Raw genomic sequence first — 21,444 nt, forward strand, 5'->3', positions numbered from 1 at the left:
ATAAAAGCAATTCAGATTTGAAGCTGCTTTCGGTTTGTGTCTCGGTGTTCGTTTTTGCTTTAGGTTCGTTGGTTTCTGTAAGTGTTCAATATGACGGCTATTTTGCCTTAAGAGCATTACAAGCACATTCCGTTCCTTATCCACACAAGAGACAGCAATGTTTCCATCCAGAAATATCTTTTCCGTTCACAGTGTGTTCCGCTGGCACGACACGATTCCAGACAAATCTGAATGGGAACTGGATGGGGGCCAAGGTCGGGGTTTTTATTTTTATTTTTTTCTTCCTGAATTGAAATCCTGCCGTGTGTGTTTAATAACTCCCCCAGTGCAAAATAAAACCGCCCCTGCATATTTTATTGTTGGTTTCATTGCAGGGACACAGCACAGCCTCTTGATACCAAAAGTAAACGCAGTCAGATGAGGGGTTTTAAAAGCCTCCGAAACATCGGGGGGGGGGGACTGTTTCTTTTTAAACAGCTGAAGAAGAGCTCTTGCCTGAAACATCTTGAAAATAAATGATGTTTTAATCTTTTAAACCTTTTTTTCCCTTTGAGAAAGCTCTATACAACATCGAAACGCGTTGGGCAGCTGGCTCTTTGAGCTAATATATATATATGTGTGTGTGATGTCATTTCCATCGCTACCAACACACTCCAGGCGGGTGTATGACATCATCACGGGTGGTGTACACGTCATATCTGAATGTCATTCATGTTAATTAGGTAATTAGGTAAGCCCTGTGCACAGTTCTCCTCGAAGGGGCGCAGTCCAGGCTGTAAACTCGCAGGTGTGTGTTTTTGTCATATTGCGTGATGATTGCTATGAGGTCACCGCTGTGGAGCAGGCACGCCGTGCGCGCTCGATGGCTCTGGCAGCGACTCGCGTCCCTGCGTGTCGGCGAGCGGAGGAGCCCGAACCTGTGTCCGGAACAGCGAGGTCCAAACCCACTTCACAGAACCAGCCCGGCCGGGCCCTTCGCGGCGGACACCTCCGCGGGTTTCCGCTCGGGTTGAGCTGTCTGGGGAAAAGCCAAAAATAAACCGGCGGCCTGGAGCTGTGAAGCCGCAGCTGCTCAGTCCCCGGACTCGAGTTAACCTCCAGAGCCGAGGCTCGGTCCCAGACCTGCTGAGCCCGTTTGCCACTTGCAAGCTGTATATAGATATATATTTTAAATCCCAAACCAGGCATCTACACGGGTCATTTTGCAGGGGTGCGGTAGCGCTGTTTGTACAATCACTGGGGGTACTGTTCTGGGGCGGTTTGATTGTCTGTTTTGATTGAGAATTGGCCCGTGTAATCCGCCGAGGGTCGGACAGTGCTTTCCCGTTTTTGCGAAGGCAGGCTGGGGTCCTGCTCTCATCGGGAGGCGCTGGGGAGGATGCTCCGTGCTGAAGCCGGAGCTGCAGACACGACCCGGAGCTGAGCAGTGAAATCGGTGAGTTATAAGAACAGATCCGGTTGTGTTTTTGTATGAGCTGCTGAATGCGACCCTGGCATTATAAACAGCGTCTGGATCAGCAATTAAAAAGACGGATCGATGATCAGAAATGTGGCACGAAACAACACGGCCTTAAAATTACAATACAGCCGCCTGGACGAGAAACGAGTTTATCTGAGGTGAGCTTGTTTTGGTAGGGTGTAATAATATGTATACAGTAATGTACCGTACACAGTGTTTAGCAACATTTGTGAATAAAAACGTGATTACGCACTTGGGGAATATATTTGAAAATCTACATACACCAGTCTTACCTGTCTGTTCAATTGAATATATCTAGAATCGGATTAGGGGATTGCTCTGTGTGTGTGTGTGTGTGTGCGCACATAGATACAGCTGTGTGCTGTAGGTACGAAGGCTGAAGTTAGGTGGTTGTTCCGTTTCAGATCAGAAGTGTGATCACTTGGATTTGATGCGTTGTGACTTTGTTTTTCCCTCACTGGGTTGCACAATCGCCCCGTTGCCAGCAGTCCCTGCACTGTCCGGCAGATTTTGTAACCCTTTATGGCACGGGGAGCAATTTTATTCCCGAGCATCATTGAGTTAACGTCGTTTTGTGCACAGTACGTGCTAGTGCAAATACAGGCTCATCTAGCCCTGCGGTCACAACCAAGTATTGCACTTCTGTGCGTGGTGAAGAGAGAGAGGATGTATTTAACTCTGCAAGAACACGGGGTTCTGTGAAAAATACCCTCCCAAACCATGGGGTTTCCCGAGTTCAGAAAGCGTGACGTCTTTCAGTTCGCTGCTCGTCGCAGTTTCCTGAAGGATAATTGCAGGTTCAATTGTTTTTCCTCTAGGTCTGTGCACACAAATGACTGGCATCGTGCAAGACATCTGCATATGCACGCAGCGCTTTTAATTCCGAATTTGCATTAGTCAGCAGGAGGCTGACACACCGAGGTGGTACCAGGAGATTATCACACCGTAAAACCAACTGAAAACTAGCACCCCCCCCGTCCCCCTCCCCTCAATACTCGAGAGCGAGTTTAATCGGAAGCACGTGACGCTGGGGTGTTTGCACACTGCTTCCTCAGTGGTTAGGAGGAGTGCCTTTCTCCAGACGTGCACAGGACAGGAGCCCCACTTTGCAATGGAATTAATACCCGAGTGAGTAGAAAGACGCGAGAAACTCTCTGGAAGTAAGATGCAGTCCATATCGGTAAATCAGTATTTATATATTTACTTAAAGTGAAGTTAAATCTGCACCGCTTCGTAGCAAACGGATCTTGGTAAGAATTGCGCGTAATGCACGATTTACTCGGCTCCATACCTCAAATATCGCTTTAAAACTGAACACACACACACACACACACACACACACACAAACCAGGGAATTTCAAACAAGACTGTTTCCTCCATGCATGCCCTTGCCTGTCTTTTGCAAGGATGAGAATGTATCTTTCTGGTTAAGATTAACGGCACTCGGTAGATGCTGTGACAACTTTCTTTACAGGGTAAACGCTGACTATGGCTAGTGGAGTCTAATCGATTGCATTAGTCTTCAGTGTTAAGGGTTGATATTTGTGCACACGTGTGTTACTGGCTGTATTGTCACGATTGCAGCCCATTGTTATGGGGCCTGTAGTGGCATGATGGTGAAGTTTCTAATATGGGAACCCCTTTGCATGCAGGATGTTCTTGTAGACTGCTTGGAACTCAACGCGTACATGTTTGGTGTGCCAGTTTTTGGAATTAGCATTGCGCTGATACCAGTGGGATCCACAGAGCCGGTATAGGCTTCCTGTCGGTGCGTTTGTAACATTCCTATTAAACTTCGCAGCGGTGCAGGAGCTCCGTAAATCTCTGAAATATGACCCTTGTTTCCAGGTCTGTTTGTTCCCACACTGCAGTAAGCATTCAATCTCATTGAAGTGGAAAAAAAAACAATTACAAGGTTGGGTTAAAAGTCAGTTTTGGTTTTGTTGCAAGTCAGACGCTGTTCATGCATGAACTATGATAATAGCCATAGAAACCTGCAGTGAAGTGAAAACAGGCTGGAGAACTCTTTTTTGAAGGAGAGGCGTTTTAATTACTGTAGCTGGGCCTAGAGTGGAGTTATCTTCATCTGGTGCTGTTTCCAGTTTACTAGCAGGGCTGTGCTTCCTAGAGCTGTTAGAAGATGACGCTCTGCTGCTTTCTTTGCTGAAATCGGTCGCAGCGATTAAAGGTCACATTCCTTGCACTTAAGTGCAAATAAAAGTCATCCCAGCTTTTCTCTTCCCACGCAGCTGCAGTTCCAGACTGGAGCGCATCGTTTATTTAGACACGTCAGTTAAGCAGGTTTGGACTTGAACTGATTCTGCGCAACACTGTCAAGAAGTAGTGAGCAGAGAAGATTAAGCAAGTCACAAGAAAAAAAAAAAAAAAGACATTGTTTAGAAGAACTGCATGGGGTGTGAGAAGTCTTGCTATGACTTTTGGGGAAAAGATCGGAAACTTACCAGGGAGCAGTTTCACATGCAGTGATGGAAGGGGCTCTTAAGAGAGGTGCAGGCTGGTGGAGATACCAGGGGTCTGTGCTTGATTGTGAGCGAGACTCCACAGCTCTGTGTTAGTGTTGTAATAAATGTCCCGCACAGTTCACCGGTGCGCTTGGTAAGGTGCTTGCTTTTAGTAGTTTGTGAAATGGGGCTGCCTCTAGTTCGATCAGCTCTCCTTCCTGCTGTTTCTGAGTGTGGTGTACAGCCCCTGTGTTCAAGTGAATTGGCTTGCTTGCTTGCCAGCCGTCCCTTTGAGCTCTACACGCCCTCTCCCTGCTGCTCCGGCAGTTCATTGTTTGCACAGTCTGTATGTTTTGTGTGTATTTTGAGAGCAGGGGTTAAAGAGGATTTGAAATTGGTGTGCTCACTCAGTCCTGTCTGGTAAGTAGCGGTTGCTAGGGAAATAAATAACACATAAGTGGTGTTTGTACCATACCCTACAGCCCAAGTCATGCATTACTTGATCTCATCTGTCTTGAGTAGCTTGGTCTGTCTTGCATGACAGCCGAACCCACATGACATTCATTGTAGTGTGTGCAACGACTTCTTGCACAGTAAATGTTATTGGGTGTTAATTCATTTTAGTTTGAAAAGCTTTAGCGCTTAGTTTGTCCAAGAAAAAAAAAAGAGGTGCAGGATAAAATTTAGAGAAAGAGATTGGGAGTTTGAGACCCCTGTGGCTGGATCACTGCCCCACCCATCCCAAAGGAAATGCGTTTCTACAAAGTTCTTTCATTGTCTTCACTGCGGTGTGGAACAGGTTATTAATAGGGCTTGCTTTTACTTGCAAACGGAAGAGCGATCCTGGCTGCATTGTAACACCTGTTTTTTTTATATCTCTATATAACAAGGTGTGCATGAAGGGGAAAGCATCAGTGCTATATACAGGGTGATCTGATTAATAAAAGCATTTGCGCACCAGGCTGGAAACAAACGTTTGGTTTGTTGTTGTTTTTATCAGCGGTACAGGGGTCATCTGCTCCTTGTGAAGGTGTGCAGTGTTGGAACCTGTCAATGGAGTGCCTGCTATTAGCCCTCTATCACAGCCTGTCTGATCTGTTGTCTTGCGTTTGTCACAGGGAGTACGCTCGCAGGATACATACAAGGGTATCTATTTGCATGATAAATCAATCCGTCCTGTGAGGGCTGTAATAAGTAAGCGTGTCTTCGCTGAGTCAAACCTGTTTTTTGCTTCGAGTATTGTTTCCATGACTGGCAGGTCACGTTCCCCTCTGGCAGGCTTGAGGACAAACTCCACTCCCTTTAAAAGACCCTGTTTTAATTTCTGCTGAGCTTCAGCATAGCTGATCCCCTCCAAATTAACTGTAGCAGCTCCTCATCAGCTTGGAACCAATGGGAGGTGCCAGAGCGCAGTGTGCGTCATCCAGCTGCCCTGAAGACAAATCATTGGTGCATCACGGGGCTTGATAATAATGCGTTACTGCCCGGACGATCTGGAAGCAGGTCGAGGCAGGAAGATGAGTTTGTGTTCAAAGCAAGTTGAAGGTGGTAAAAGCTCTGTATAAATCCTAGATCCTTGGAAGAATATTTGTAGATGATGGTTACTGACTGCAAGGGTTTCAGTTTTGCAGCGTTTTAGAGAATGTTGATGTTCGGTTCTTGCAGGGGCGTGTGATGGTGAGCGCCACACTCGTCAGTGATTGTAAAAACCGTTCAGAGGACTTCCAGAGATTTCTACAGCCCATTGAAATGCAGGTGGTGGTGTTTTGCAGTGAGGCGTGCAACCAGCAATAAGCATGTTGTTTGAACCCAGTGTAAAGAAATACAAAGAAAGCCTTTACAAAGATCCTTCCAATACAGCGATATCTTAACTATGCATAAAACATGGAGCTAGGTTATGAACCATAGCACAACATCAATAGCCTCCAGCCTGTCTGTAAAACGGGAACGTTCTAAGCACAATACGTGCGTTCAAAAAGTTTGGTTTTCAGCAAGAAAGAGTTAAAATGATAATTAAAATACTAAAGTGATGAAAAGTACATCTTACAGTAACCGATGCACTGATCTGTAATCACTATTCATTAAAACAGTATCTCCCTTCAATGTGTGTGCTCTACCATATGCAGAGCGCATCCCTAGTAGGTAAAGTACAGTGTTCATTACACTGCTTCAGCTCTTGTTTTGCTTGTCCCGTAGGTATGGCCTCCCAGTTGCAGGTGTTCTCCCCTCCATCCGTGTCATCGAGTGCCTTCTGCCGCGTGAAGAAGCTGAAAGTGGAGAGCTGTGCCTGGGATGTGACGGGACAGGCAGGGGAGAGCAAGTACTACCAGCCCAGCAGCAGCCAGGCCAGCCACTCCTCCTCTACTGCCAGCCAAGCCGCCAGCTTCAACCCAGCTGCCTACGGCACGGCCGGCCTGCTCCTGCCCCCTGCCGGCGGCTCCCGGACCCACATCGTGGTGCGAGCGGCGGACAGCACCGGCAGCCTGCCAGGTCCGATGAGCCGCCGCGCCTCCGACCTGGCCCTCCTGGACCCCTACCAGAAGTATGGGCTGAAGCGCAAGAGCGAGGAGGTGGACAGCAGCGGCAGCGTGCAGATCCTGGAGGAGCGGCCGGCCCCCATGCAGCCCAATAGGACAGGGATGGGCGCGGTGACCACCACCCAGACAATCACCCATTCCACCTCCACCACCAAGAGCAGCAGCTCCAATAGCGAGGGAGACTACCAGCTGGTGCAGCACGAGATCCTGTGCTCCGTGACCAACAGCTACGAGGTGCTCGAGTTCCTGGGCAGGGGAACGTTTGGGCAGGTGGCCAAGTGCTGGAAGAGAGGAACCAATGAGATTGTGGCCATTAAGATCCTGAAGAACCACCCTTCCTATGCACGGCAGGGCCAGATAGAGGTGAGCCCTTCACACTACACAGCAGCCAGTTCAAGTGACACGGGGCAGGGGGGTTGAGGTTTGGAGTTTGAACCACTGCATTTGTCTTTGATCAACCAGCAAGCAATGCATAGCAGTGTTCTAGTTCATGTGTAAACCTCCCCTTCAGTGAGGGGACTTGCCTTATCAGCATTGTTCTTTATTCTTTTAGAGCTTGCTTTCTTTTTTGTGAATGGAACACAAAGAAAACCTTGATACGAAGATTCTTCTAATAACAGCGATATCTTCACTATGCATAAATACGTGGAGCTCAGCTAAACAAGTGGTTTTGCTCAGACTCCTGTAACCCTGTACTCCTCTCTTGTAGGTGAGCATCCTGAGCCGTCTGAGCTCTGAGAACGCTGATGAGTTCAACTTCGTGCGCTCCTACGAGTGCTTCCAGCACAAGAACCACACGTGCCTGGTGTTCGAGATGCTGGAGCAGAACCTGTACGACTTCCTGAAGCAGAGCAAGTTCAGCCCGCTGCCGCTGCAGTCCATCCGGCCCATCCTGCAGCAGGTGGGCACGGCCCTGATGAAGCTCAAGAGCCTGGGGCTGATCCACGCCGACCTCAAGCCGGAGAACATCATGCTGGTGGACCCTCAGAGACAGCCCTACCGGGTCAAGGTCATTGACTTCGGCTCGGCCAGCCACGTCTCCAAGGCAGTCTGCTCCACCTACCTGCAGTCCCGCTACTACCGGTGAGACTCCTGTTGCCCGTACCAGAGCTGCCCGGCCTGGTTGGCTAAAAGAGTCATGCCAACAACCAGAGAGCTCTGGAAGAGGTTGCGAGTACACGTGAAGTAACGCGTTTAAGCATCGCAGATTGTCTTTCCGAAGGTCTTGTTGTGTCTTGTTGTTTCGCATTGTAAATGACGGCGATTAACGACAGCTGACACAGATAGAGAGTCACACGTCTGGCAGCGAGAGGCTGACTGGTCTGTGCTGGCCTGGACAGGGTTCACTGGTTATATAACTGTCCTAACTAACGGCCTTGCATAATTGTAACGGCAAAAGGAAAAAAGAACGGACCCATTCCAGGGTAACTTCCTTTTGCATTAACTCTGTTTATTTTCGGTCTTCTTTTTCTCGTGTAGTAGTATCAGATATTAGTTCAGCTTTGTTGTGTCTAAGTTATTCAGTAATGTAATGTGTTTTGCTTGTCTCTCTAGAGCGCCGGAGATTATTCTGGGGCTCCCTTTCTGTGAGGCAATTGACATGTGGTCGCTGGGCTGTGTCATCGCAGAGCTGTTCTTGGGGTGGCCCCTGTACCCTGGTGCTTCAGAGTACGACCAGGTCAGTACCAGATACCTGTCCATACCTGCCTGCTTCTGTTCATCATTAGCAGGAATATTCCGCTGGTGAAGGAAGCTTTATATTTGCAAGGAATGAAGCCGTGAGTGAGTCAGCAATGCTGTTCCACCTTTGATAATAGGGTCTGGGGAGAGGTGGTGTTGAGTTCAGTGCCTCTGTGTCCTCTTAGTGAAGCAAAGTGGCAGGTCACAGAAATGCTGTGTTCTCTGTGGGTGGGCGTGTGTGTGTGTGTCTGTGAAAATATTCAGAGAATCCGAGGTCAGTTTAAGGGCAGCACTAGCTTATCAGCAGCCTCCACTGTGTCACGAGATACTGGGCGGAGCCAGCTCTGGGGCCATTCATGTAGGAAATGGAGCCACTAGATTACTGCTTTTGCAAACCACCCGGTTTTGAGCAAGGGAGGAATCAATGTGTCTTAATTGAGGCTTTTCTTGTGCCAAGTGGCTGATACTGAAATATACCAACGGGCTAAATGGTCTGAATTCTTTCCCCCAGAATACAGCAATGTATTGTCCCAGTATTGGCACCCTGTAATCTTTCCTATCCTTTCAGATTCGCTATATCTCACAAACTCAGGGGCTGCCGGCAGAGTATCTGCTCAGCGCAGGGACCAAAACCAGCCGCTTCTTCAACAGAGACACCGGCTCGAGCTACCCGCTCTGGAGACTGAAGGTGAGCTTGAGATACTGAGAGTCCCCTGTAGAGAGGACAGGGGCAGACTGAGGTGCTCTTGTGATCCTGTCTTGTATTGCCATGACCTCATTTCTTCCGTGTGAGGAGGGATTGTAGCCTAGATGAGTAACATTAATATTTTAAAGTATTTTGTATTAATTGACATGAGGTTGAGTAACCCTGCTTGAGCTGGAACGACCCAGCAGCTGCTCAGAGTTGCAGCAGTGGTAGGGTTATATGGAACGACCCAGCAGCTGCTCCGAGTTGCAGCAGCGGTAGGGTTATATGGAACGACCCAGCAGCTGCTCAGAGTTGCAGCAGTGGTAGGGTTATATGGAACGACCCAGCAGCTGCTCAGAGTTGCAGCAGTTAGGGTTATATGGAGACCCAGCAGCAGAGTTGCAGCAGTGGTAGGGTTATATGGAACGACCCAGCAGCTGCTCAGAGTTGCAGCAGTGGTAGGGTTATATGGAACGACCCAGCAGCTGCTCATTGCAGCAGTGGTAGGGTTATGGAACGACCCAGCAGCTGCTCCGAGTTGCAGCAGCACCCAGCAGCTGCTCGGCAGCGGTAGGGTTATATGGAATGACCCAGCAGCTGCTCCGAGTTGCAGCAGCGGTAGGGTTATACAGTAACATGCACTCCCCTTTCTCCTGTCTTCAGACTCCAGCTGAGCACGAAGGGGAGATGGGTATCAAGTCGAAGGAAGCGCGGAAGTACATTTTCAATTGTCTGGATGATATGGTGCAGGTAATGACACATTCTGAATTGCAATAAGACACAAGCTGTTCTTCAGTCTCTTTCAGAGAGGTCCTGATTTTCCTCCAGTGGTCAGTTTAGGAGTTCGGGAAGCTGAGAGATGATGTAACCTGCCTCTAGTATTTGTATTACCCAAAGGAACCTGCATGGATACCATTAGCACCTTTTTAAACGTGTTGAATCTGTTCACCTCCTTGCTTGTTGTGTGCAGGTGAACATGCCCACTGATTTAGAAGGCACTGATATGTTGGCCGAGAAGGCAGACCGGAGGGAGTTCATTGATTTGCTGAAGAAGATGCTGACGATAGACGCTGATAAAAGGATCACGCCCCTGAAGACCCTGAACCACCCCTTCGTCATCATGACTCACCTGCTCGACTTCCCCCACAGCTCCCAGTAAGAAGAGCATTGCCTTCTGTAGGCCAGATATTCCTAACAGGATAGCCCTATTGATGTTACATTGCCAGTTGTTTTATTCACTTTTATAAAACGTGGTTATGCTTTTCAAAAATGAAACGTGATCTGTTTAGAATATATTACAGTACTAGAATGTTCATTTTAAAGTAAGCCCCTTAGAAGTCCTCCATCACTTCCTTACAGCTTTTAAATTTATGAATTGCAAGTGCAGATTGCCTGTTGGTAAATGCTTTTTCAAACTGGGACCTATTTACAGCAAAGCTTTTTGGAGCCTGCACTGCTACAGTAGCTGCCCTGTTTTCTTCCCCCTCGATGCAAAGTGTTTCTGCTCCCTCTGTTGTTTCAGTGTCAAGTCGTGCTTTCAGAACATGGAGATCTGCAAGTGGCGGGGCAGCGTGTACGACAGCGGGAAGAGCCCGTTCACCACTCACACCACGCCCAGCTCAGGAACCAACCTCACAGTAACATTCAGCAACCTGCTGAACACGGTGCAGCACAGCCAGGTACTGCAGCCTGAGCAGCCCGCCCCTGCGTCGCCTTCCCCCGGACGAGGGGTTAATAACGCACCAGCCTCCCCGAGGCTTTCAAATTCTGCCACAAATGGGTTTTGTGCTTGTCTGAGCAGTTGTGTGCATGGCACAGTGAATGTTAAGGTGGGGTCTGAGGCAGGGTGATTGAAGCACGGCGCCCGCAGTGCTACGCGGTGCATTGTATTGCAGTATGTATAGTACAGCTCTGTTATGTCTTTCTTCAGGTGGGGTCCCTGGTGTCTGGCTCGTCGGGAGCCCCCTCTCTCTCACTGGCCAATGCTGACATGTCGCTGCTGAACTACCAGCCCACTCTGTACCCACCAGCTACAGTAAACATCCCGGGCATCGCCCAGCAGGGCATGCCTCTGCAGGCTGGCCCCCCCCAGCTCTGCGCCCAGCCAGAGCCCTTCCAGCAGACACTCATTGTCTGCCCCCCAGCCTTCCAGGGTAAGGGCTGCCTCTCGGGCTGCCTCACTATTACCGGGTTAAAAGGCATTGAAGAGTCCTGCACTGTTGCATGTTTTCATTACCTTGCTACACAAAGGGCTCTATTAATCGTCTGGTATGAGAACCCCCGTTTTTATTCGGGAATAAGCATTCCAGTCATTGTGGAAATGGAATGGGAATGTCTGCTTCAGTCTGTCATGCAGTAGATTATTCAGAACAATCCCCAGTGAAACTACTAGAGGGCAGCCTAGGCTAAGGATTGACAATGAGCCAGTGAATGCAAAGCACATGCTGTAACTGTAAAGCCCATCATGCACACAGCTAACACGGTCCTGCCTTCAATATAAATCACAGCATGTGTATATTGTTCTCGGCAGGACTCCAGGCTTCAGCTAAGCATTCTGGTTTCCCAGTGAGGATGGACAACGCTGTGCCCCTGGTTCCTCAGACCCAGTCTGGCCAGTCTCTGCAGCTCCAGCCCGGGGTGCTCACACAGGTAAGATGCACTGTTAGAGCTCGTTCTCACCACTTCAGTCCAAGCAGATTCCCTCCACAGCCAGCCTGGAGAAACCCCTGCTGCTTAAAAGCAGACCAGCCCTCTCCCTGCCAGCCCTTTTAAATCGAGGATTCACCTGTATCCCTGTGAAACCAGCACTCCAGTGAACACCCCTTTAAGTCCAGGTTAAATACTCAGCTGTCTGCTTTGTAGCCTCCCTGCTGTGAAGAGAGGGGAAATAGCCCTTTATCTCCATGGTGAAACCGACACGTTTAAAATATCTGCTTTCTCCTTCTTCCAGGAATTTATTCACTCTTGTTTGTTTAACTGACCTCAGTTGTTCTCAGAGGTGATTGCAGGGACTTGCCTCCGAGTCAGCTGGTCCTCGTTATACAGAGAGTCACACGCTAAATCACAGTGTGTGTTCTCGCTTTATATTCAGAATAACCCGGACAGTGAGCCGTGTGTGCAGCATGGGCGTGGAGAACAGCCCCTGTGCGTAAGGAAGGCTTATTAAGCACCCCTGTGAAACACACTGTTGGCTGACTGTGGGATCTGCTGTAAAGTTTGTCATGTTGCTGATTAAATCCTCACGTTTCTATGTAACGAAGCTGCTGCCGCAGCCTCCCAGTTCAGTGTCTTGCTCTTTTTGTAATGTCTGTACAGTAGAGTGAGTTTTTTTTTTTTTTTCCCCTCAGTTTCTTTCCAGCAGCTCCTTTCACCTTTTTAAAATCCTGTCGGCAGGGTGTTGGAGTCTGGCAGTGTTGCAGTCTGTTGCCTCAGCTTGTCAGAGTCAAGGACACAATCCCCTTAGTTAAAGCGTCTCGAGGATGTCTGTGCAAGCCAGCAAAGAAGGCTCTTTCTATCTGGACGTGTTTGTCAGCTCCTCAGTCCTCTGTGTTGGGTGGGTGAGGGAGGAGTGACTCATTGCCAAGGTCACCTTTTTCTGTGTGGAGCGAGTGAATAGTTTAGCACGAAGTACAGTAGGTATATGAAATGTTTGTTTTTAAGGGGGCTTTGTTTCTCGCAGTACCGTCTGTTTCTGCACTTCCGATTCTAAGAAGTGTGTTTTAGGAGGATGTTTAATAGAAGTATCAAACTTGGACTGTAAAAGCTTAAATTAGGGTCAAGTCAGTTGCGTTGAAGATGTTGTTAATATTTAAACCTGGAAATTGCAGGTGGGCACTGTAGCCCACCCTCATCCCATTTTTATAGTTCCTCCCACACCAGGTAGCCCCTTGGGGTGAGTCGTCACCCCAGTGTTTCTCCACACCAGCTGCTCTGGTTTGTAATAACACATGTGCTAAAAGGAGTTGTGCAGCCCTACGGGGACAGTCCTGACTGAAGAGCAGCACTTCACAATGGAAGAGAACTAACCCCCCCACCCCCACCACCCTCCTTTCCAGGGCACCTGTACTCCTCTGATGGTGGCCACCCTGCACCCTCACGTTGCCACGATAGCGCCGCAGTACGCAGTCCCCGTGACGCTGAACTGCACAGCGGGCAGGCCGGCCCTGCTAGAGCAGACCGCCACCGTCCTGGTAAAATCAACCCCCCCTTTCTTCCTCCTCCTCCGTCTCGCTGTGATCGCACTAACTGCTCTTACTCCTGACGTAGCGCCATTTATTCTGTTATATTTACTTACTCATTTTCTGTTTCATTAGGGTTTTTTTTGTCCTTTTAGATTTGCAGAAGGCATGGAAGCATGTGCTAATTGTTGAGCCTTTTTCTATGTGCTTCGCCTGCTGCCTTCATACGCCACTCCCTGCTACCCCTAACACTGGTGTTGGTGACCAAGGATGAGATTCACTTAACCACTGCAGCTGCCTGCTCCTTATCTGCTCTTTTGGTGGAGTTCAGTCAAACCTCCTAGCTGGCGCGTGCGTTTCGAGCATCGCCGGAGTGTGTGACTCTACTGTGTTTTGGTTGGCATCCTCCTACAATTTGAAACTTTTTGAATAGCACCATAAAACAAGAACGAAAAAGCCCAGTCCCCAGCAGCGCTGTGTTAACTGAATCTCTCCCCGATTCTCTCGAGCCGACACGTGCCCGTCTTCAGTCCTCAAGACTGCTGTCAGTTCAGTCGCTTGTTTAAACCCTGATCCTAATATAAAAATTAAAAAAAAAAACTTTTCTAGGCAGTAAAAAATATCAATATAGGTTTGAAACTAAAACTTGGTGATAGCGGCCCCCTGGGGACTGGACTTCACTACTGTAATTCCGCCCCCCCCACTCCTCCACACCCGTTTTTCCGCAGACTTGCAGAGTAGCGGCAGCTCTGAATGCAGTTTGGTAGCCGGAGAGCTGGACTGCTCAGAATGCACGTTCATGAACTGTACCCCGCGGACAATCCCAACCAGCCTGCACCCAGTTACAGTGCTAATGCAAGCTCGGTGTGAAGCATCGTAATCCCGGTTTGTTTAGAGGGTGAAGGGGCAGCTGAAGTAGAAGGATGTTTGTGAATTTTAGGGGCTCTTAAATGAACTGATGAAAAGAAGCAATGTAAATGCAGCACAGGAATTAAAAAAAAAAAAAAAAAATTTTAGTTCTGTGAATTTATTCACTTGGAGTTTGTTTTTTTGATATTAAAGGCGGTGAATCACGTCTTCACTTGCCCTCAGAAAACCAGCTAGACGGATCTTTCAGGACGTTCTCGTAGCTGTTGGGGGGTGCATCCAGGGCTTCATTTTGCAACCCCTCTTTTTCTCCTGTGCAGTTGAGGAACTCTTGTTTCAGCGAGTGGATCTCCAAGCTGTAGTACCGTTTCTCTGCCAGTTTTTCCAGGTTGGGGCTGGGGCGAGGGTGCGGTTGGGCTCTTCGTCTGTGCATTAACACAAGCCTTGTTGCCTGTCTTTTAGGTTTCTTTTAGGGCACGGGGTAGGGCATGCGCCTGGCTTAGAAAAGCGAGCACGGCTTGTCTCTCTCTCTCTCTCTCTCTCTCTCTCTCTCTCTCTCTCTCTCTCTCTCTGTCTTTGTCCTGTGTGTGTGTGTGTGTGTGTGTGGAGCACACACTCTCTCGGCTCACTCTCTATTTACTCTCCTTTGCCTTCGTCTCAATGCAGGTGTTGGCTATGGAAACAGGCATGCTGCAATGTGTTTCTCTCTTGTTTTTTTTGTTTCATGTGTTTGTTTGTTTTTACTTTGACCCCAATCCTGTACCCCTCTGCAGCAGGGCGTGCGGGGGTTTGCTGCTCGTTGTTATGGTAACAGGATCCCAGAGGGCCACTGCAGAGCTGATATGGACCGCCTCCAGAGGGGTTTTGGGGCTGTAAGGAATTCAAAGATTACAGCCTGTGTACAGTGCGGCTCACACACATTGCACCGCCTCACTTTTTCCAGTAGTTAACACATTTTGTGTCGGTTTTATCTGTATTCATAACCCAAGTGTGCTTGAACTGTTACTCCTGCGACTGGTTTCACAAGCTCTAATCATGGACTACTTTACTGAACAGTGAGTGGTGCTAATGGGGTCTGTGAAACCAGCCGGGCGAGCACAAAGAATACCCCAGCCCTTAATGTCTGGATACCAGAGAATGATCCAAGACGCTGATCAAGGCTCATTCAAGCTCATTTGGTATAAAGTTTGCTGTCCATTGAAAAAGTCATTTCTCTTTTTTCACATTTCTGCAACCTGTTCATTTTTTTGGTCAGTTCTATTGCATTTGGAGAAACTCAAAAGAAGCAAACTGTTACAATTCAAGCATGTTTTGACGTGTTTTAAAATGGCTGGAAAGTGTAAGGTGTTGGCATGTCTGTGACCTCCACTGTAGTTTTTATGCAATGGGGGGGAATCCCCCCCCCGTTCTACAATCCTCCCTCATTCCAAGGCTTTTGTAGTAGTTCCGTACCTGCAGCTAGAACACACTCCACCTTCATTGTAAGACTCAGTGCTTTCCCATCGTAGACAGAAAACCATTCCCATTACTGTTTCTGCTTGGATCCATCGCTGTCTCAATCCCCTCATTGTTTTCACCCTCCCTTTGTTTTTGTTTTTTTTTACATAAACACTCAACACTCACTCAACTCAACTCACATTCTCATTGGAGTACAGAGTAATGATATCTGTGTCCCGTCTCCTGATTTTCAGTTGCACCATAGCCAGCACTCAGATCAGCGCTAAGATTTCTGTTTGCCTCTGCACTGATTCTCATCACTGTACGTTCATAAAGAAAGAACAACAGATCCGGCACACTAGCTGTTTGCAGAGACAGGGCAATTGAAAATGCCTGTGCAACTCGCCAAGCACAGCAGCACTCGCTGACCGCCCTCTGTCTAATACAGGAAACGTTCTCGCTTACGAATATATTACAAAGCTGCTTTGCTGGTACTTCTGTATATGCTCTGAGTGTTTAAAAATTAGAGCTGAACCACCTATTTGAAATTAATAACGCTAAGTAAGACGACAAATGCTGCACAGTGATGATTCGGATTTGCCATTCTACTTCAAATTCACCTTGCTCTAGATTGGTGCAGTGAGCCAGTTCCCCATATTTGAGCCACTCCCCGAGGCTGTCCATGCCAGCACCTCAGCCTGCAGCACCCCTCCTCCCCCTGTCATTGTGAGGCCTGGTCTCCTGCTGTGTGGCAGCGTGTCTGGCCGTGCTGACCTGTGTGTGTGTGTGTGTGTTTGCTCTTTGCAGCAGGCCTGGCCCGCGGGGACCCAGCAGATCCTCCTGCCCTCCACGTGGCAGCAGCTGCCCGGCGTGGCCCTCCACGGCTCCGTTCAGCCAGCCGCAGCGGTCATCCCAGAGTCCTCTCTGGGCTCCGTCCTCCCAGAGAGCATGGGCTCCGACTGGAGGTGAGCAGCTTCGACTCGAGCTGGTCATATAATATATATATATATATATTATACACACACACACACACACACATCTGCTCCAGGAATCACGCTTTATACAGGTAGAGTGAATAGACTAAAACCAACACAAGCCAAACCAGTTTTGATTCACGGATGCAGAAGATGAGAGATCCCTGATGGAACACTTTGTATGATTTGCAATACAATACAAAGATCATCAATGATGGACTAGTTTATTAAAAACCTTCATATCAGCTGCAAATTACATTTATTCATCATTTAAGACATTAGTGGATGTAATGTAGCTGGGCAGTGATTTTGTTTGACTTTGTACGCAATCTCATCTCATGAAAGTATTTGTCATGGTTCATTGATGAACACAGGCAGCTGGTTCACTTGAACGGAACTGCAAAGAAAAGAAAATATATATATATATAATGAAACCTAATGAGCCGGAGTCAAAATTGTATTGGAGGGAAATATATATTCCTGCAGCGAGCAAGTTAATGCAGAGCAGTATTTATTTTATTTTAGTCATCAGTAATGTGTAATTGAGTCAATCTTTTATTGCTCAGATCCATATTCCGCAGCCCTTCTAAAGAAGCCGTGCCTTCCCCCAGTGCTTTGATCTCTGGTACAGCTTATCCTTCAGAGACGTTGAAAGGGTTCCTTGTTAAGCTGATTCTGAAGAGAGTAAGCAGGTTCAGCAGCTGGACTGTAGCAGCAGTGTGGGGGAGCTGACATGCCTTTCCCCTTTCCTTTCAGAAGCTCGCATGGTGGGCAGTACAGTGGCGTGATGCAGCAGCCGTCTCTGCTAGCTGGTCATGTGACCCTGGCAGCGCAGCCTGTCAACGTGGGCGTGGCTCACATGGTCCGGCCGCAGCAGGGCGGATCTTCGGGGAAGAGGGCCAAAGCTCGTCAAGCAGAAGAACGTGGCAGGTAAATAGTCCCCACGCCACAGAGGGATCAAGGGGCTTGAAACACTCGGCTGGCCTTGTGCATCCAGCTCTAACGTTGGCTTTGTCTTTGTATTTAAAGGACCATGACCTTGCTGGACCCCGTCCCCTCCTTGGTGCAGCACAGCCCCCTGCTGGCCACACCGCCCTACAACGCCATGCTCTCCCAGCCAATCATCATCCCAGACACGCCCAGCCCCGCCGTAAGCGTTATCACCATCCGCAGCGACACAGAGGACGAGGATGACAGCAAGCACAGCCTGGCCGGGTAAGACTGGGGCTTTCACACAGGCTGCTCTTCAGACCTTTTCCTTTGACTTCATTCTGTGTTGCCTCCTGAGCAGGGCACACTGTTGTCTGCAGTGGAGCAGTGGGGTTAGTTTCTGAAAGTTGGAACAATCAGTACATTTCAATTGCAAGAGGCAGTGATTAGTTTTGTTGCATTTTCAAGGCTTTGTAGTTGTGGAATGACCTCAACACTGTTCATCGATTTTACGAGGGTTAGGAAGCGTTAGCCTCTCCCGGTTGTGAATTGGTTGTAAATGTCTCCCATGATGGATGTGTGAAATGTGGGCAGCTGGGAGTGAGAAGGGGGTGGGTGAGGAGAGCAGGAAAAAGGGATCATGTTCAGGGGGGATATCAGGATAAAATGCTTTAGTAATGCATGCATTTCCTTAGTGCAGTTTCTTGAGGTTTAAAGTGGTTATGAATTTAGCTTCCCTGCGTGTTCCTATCGCGCTCTTTCCTCCTCGCAGCTCTGCTATGAAGCAGCGCCCCAACGTCATCAGCTGTGTGACCGTGCACGACTCCCCCGACTCGGACTCCTCCTCCACCAGCAGCCCCTTCCCCTCGGAGCGCCTGCCCAACTTCAGAGATGCCTCTGCAAACCCAGCTCAGTCCCGCACCATCATCGTCCCCTCCATCAAGACCCAGATCGGGGAGGGCCTGGCCACCAGCGCCGCCCTAGTGTCAGGTCAGTGCCATCTCCTGTTAGTCAAGCTTCTGATGAGGAGAAATTGACGGGTTGTAGTTTACAACAGGGTTAGTTCAGTTTACAACAGGGCTAATAACCACTTGTCTGTAACTGGTGAGAGGTTTATAAAACGTTCCAGCTATTGTTGATTTCCTTTTTCAGGCTATCTTTCCAGCGTGTACAGCAAGGGGAAGAATCCCTCATCCACTAACATGTTGCAGACCAGCACAACAGGGACCTCCAGCAGCTATCGGCACCAGCGAGCAGCACACAGCGGGACACAGCCCCTCAACCTCAGCCAGGTACCACAGCGCAGGGGTGGGGCTATCCAGTACAGAACACAGGGAAAATAAGTGTGGAAAATATGTGTTGTTGGTGTGTGAAGATCCGTCAAGTGCATTTACAGTAGTAAAGTGATTAGACAGATTGCTGCTCCCCTAGTCGGTGACTGTGGACGGGACTCGGACAGTCCTGTGGCTGCAGGTGCTTTATTGTGATCCACTCCACCATAGCAAGGCGGTCTCGCCCAAGTGTTGACAACCGGCTTCACAGTGCACGTCTCGGATCTGGTTTTGAGAAACTTTTGCTCATCACTCACTCAAATGCCTCTCCCGTCTTCTTTTTAATGAGCTTCTGACATTTCCAATTCCAGGTGCAGCCGCAGATGTCCCAGGAGCGTGTTGGAAACGGCTCCTCCCGCAGGCAGCAGGCGTACATTGCAGCTCCGCTGTCCTCCCAGGGGCAGTACTGCCTCCAGCAGACCCCACCTCACAGCTCCAGCCTGCCCCACTTCAGCGCTGCAGCCTCCCACCTGAGCAGCCAGCCTCACCTCTACACCTACGCCCCCTCGGCCACGCTGGCTCCCGGTCCCTCCATGGCACACCTGCTGGCCACCTCGCAGGGCTCCTCACGCCACGCTGCCACCTTCGCTCACCACCCTGCCGGCCTGGTCCACCAGGTGCCAGTCAGCATGGGCCACGGCCTCCTGGCTGCCGCCAGCATGCCAGCGGCGCAGTACCAGCACCAGTTTGCAGCTCAGCCGTACATCAGCACCTCCCGAGCCACTGCTGTTTACAGCGGCTACCCGCTCAGCCCCACCAAGTTCTCTTACCTGTGAAAGGGGAGTGGTGGTGGAGGGAGCCCCTGGTCTTGGGTGAGACAGTTGGCGACCCTCATGTACCCGTAACCATGGAGATCAAACACTTAGGCTACCGAATTGAGCCAGTTCCCTTGGCTGGAAGGAGGATTGGATGGGCATGGAAGGAAGGCAGTCCTTGATTTTTATCTCGCCTCTAATGCAGGGTGGGAGGGAGGGGGTAATCAGTAGTCATTAAATAAAGACCAGAGACACACCTAGACAATTCCATTGTATGAAAAAACTGGGGACTGTGAAAAGGAGACCCCTAATCCTGGTGACTGTTTGCTTCGGATTAAAGAATAAGGTGGCAAGAGTGAGGTGGACCAGCTGCTCTCTATGTAAGTCTGTCTGTTACGGAGAGATGGAACACACCAATTTGGAATAGGATGTGGGGGGTTGCCCTGCTAAGACGAGGCTTGATCGGTCACCTCTGCTGACAGCGATGGATTCTCCCCCCTCTACTCACACAGCAGAGGGACTGTGCACACTCTCCTTAGTAACAGGGCTGTTAAACTCCCTCTGCACCCCGCTGTGGAATCCTGTGATGGTGAGGGAGTACAGGGATAGAAATTTTTATTTTTGTTTTTAAATTCTAACTCGAATATTTAGCCTGTTCTCTCTTTATTTTAGAATGAATCTTTTATAAATGTGTACCTTTTTAATCCAAATTTTTTTTTTTTTTTAAGCAATTGCAGGCTATAAAAATGAAGCTTTTGAAAAGAGGCGTAAGGAGGCTGTTTCACTCCTTCCTGTTCCTAGTGCTGCTTGAGTGGTATTAGACTCTGTGGTTTGACAGTGAGGTTGTGCTGTTAATCTATTTTAATTAAGCAATAGTCCCCACTGCTGGGGAGAAAAAGAACCCCCTTTGCAGTTTTTGCCAACAGGAATCTGGAATTGAGTTTTCTAAACTGACAGGATAGATATTATTATTGTTAGTGCAATGCGTTTGTCGATGTGCTTCACCGTTCATTACACAGAGTGTAATTCAGGCTGCCCAGCTGCTCCAGGTACAGCAATGCATGTGATTGTTTCAGTGTTTTTAGTTTGCTCTTCGATCCTCTGTGAAGAGTTATTGTTGCTGCTGCAGGGGTGTGTGTGTATGTGACAGGCTGAATTACCCGACAGGACGCTATCGGCCTCTTCACGACTGGAGTAGTTAGCTTCAGTACTGCCAGTGCCACACCTGACTCGCAGAAGGACTGTGAACATACTGTGCCGTGACGATCTGCGCTGGCGTTTTCTTTTAAAAGAGCCACGTCGTTCCGTACAGACCCATGCTTGTGCTTCAAGGGCACCGTGTTTTATTTTGATCTCTTTTTTGTTTAGATGACCTCCACTGATTCTGAGGTGTTTAGCCGTTCCCATCAGTGTTCCAGCTGAAACGGGGAGCCACTCCGGCTGTAAATGGTGTTTTTGTTCAGTTTTTTGCTTCATTAGTTCATTTCAATTTTATTATGTGGTGTTTGCTAAGCCTTGAGCACTCTTTTGCTAATGTAGTGTTAAAGCTGCATTGTATTTATGCAAGATTTGTAGTTATTATTTTTTTTGGCACAATATCTGAAATTCCACTATAAATGTTAGCTAAGAATGTGTTTATAAAGGTGGCTTTGTCACTCAATAACACATTCCCTGTAATCTGATAAAGCATGCATTAGTGTGGCATGGGCTGAGGTGATGCCAAGACCTACCGCTTGGTGCACGTTCCCAAGAACACTTCCTTTCCCGTGTCAGAAGCGAAAGGGTTCCGTTTTTTAAGTTGGTCTGGTTTCCTGGTCTTGGGGAAAGTCAAGTTGTTTTATAGAGCAGAGGTGGCTGGTTTTGAAATGTACAGCTTTTGCTTTGGAGCTGGCCTGGGTTTAGCACAAAGTTATTTCAAAAGAAAGAAAAAGCAAGCCTACAAACGGGGTCAACAGATTTTATTTAGTTCCCTTTCATGTTACTTTTAATGGAAGCCAAAAAGAAATCGGAGCAGCCTAGTTCTGTTTCAAACCGCGTGCAGATGGCCCTGCAGTGTCTCTTGAATGCCGGGAGAGCTTGTCGTTTCGGGATGCGTTTCTGCACGGAGAAAGCAAGGCATCGCTGG

General features: G+C 48.6%; 1 protein-coding gene across 8 annotated transcripts; it reads left to right on the forward strand.

The window, feature by feature from the left end:
• The first annotated feature begins 799 nt into the window (after positions 1-799).
• On the forward strand, positions 800-20,029 carry LOC121300062 (homeodomain-interacting protein kinase 1-like). Of its 8 annotated transcripts, none has more exons than XM_041228434.1 (18): positions 800-1,435; positions 6,139-6,842; positions 7,189-7,562; positions 8,034-8,157; positions 8,728-8,847; positions 9,511-9,597; positions 9,818-10,002; positions 10,370-10,526; positions 10,778-11,000; positions 11,378-11,496; positions 12,903-13,037; positions 14,666-14,764; positions 16,137-16,294; positions 17,060-17,233; positions 17,333-17,518; positions 18,006-18,223; positions 18,386-18,525; positions 18,876-20,029. In XM_041228434.1, the coding sequence occupies exons 2-18, from the start codon at positions 6,141-6,143 to the stop codon at positions 19,338-19,340; spliced, it is 3,666 nt and encodes a 1,221-aa protein (XP_041084368.1). In that variant the 5' UTR covers positions 800-1,435; positions 6,139-6,140; the 3' UTR covers positions 19,341-20,029. The 8 variants fall into 8 exon arrangements, with proteins under 8 accessions (XP_041084368.1, XP_041084372.1, XP_041084374.1 ...); XM_041228438.1 differs by having other exon boundaries at positions 14,669-14,764; XM_041228437.1 differs by lacking the exon at positions 800-1,435 and adding an exon at positions 1,461-1,617.
• Positions 20,030-21,444: the final 1,415 nt, after the last annotated feature.

The sequence above is a fragment of the Polyodon spathula genome, chromosome 25 (assembly GCF_017654505.1).
Source record: "Polyodon spathula isolate WHYD16114869_AA chromosome 25, ASM1765450v1, whole genome shotgun sequence".
NCBI lineage: Eukaryota > Metazoa > Chordata > Actinopteri > Acipenseriformes > Polyodontidae > Polyodon > Polyodon spathula.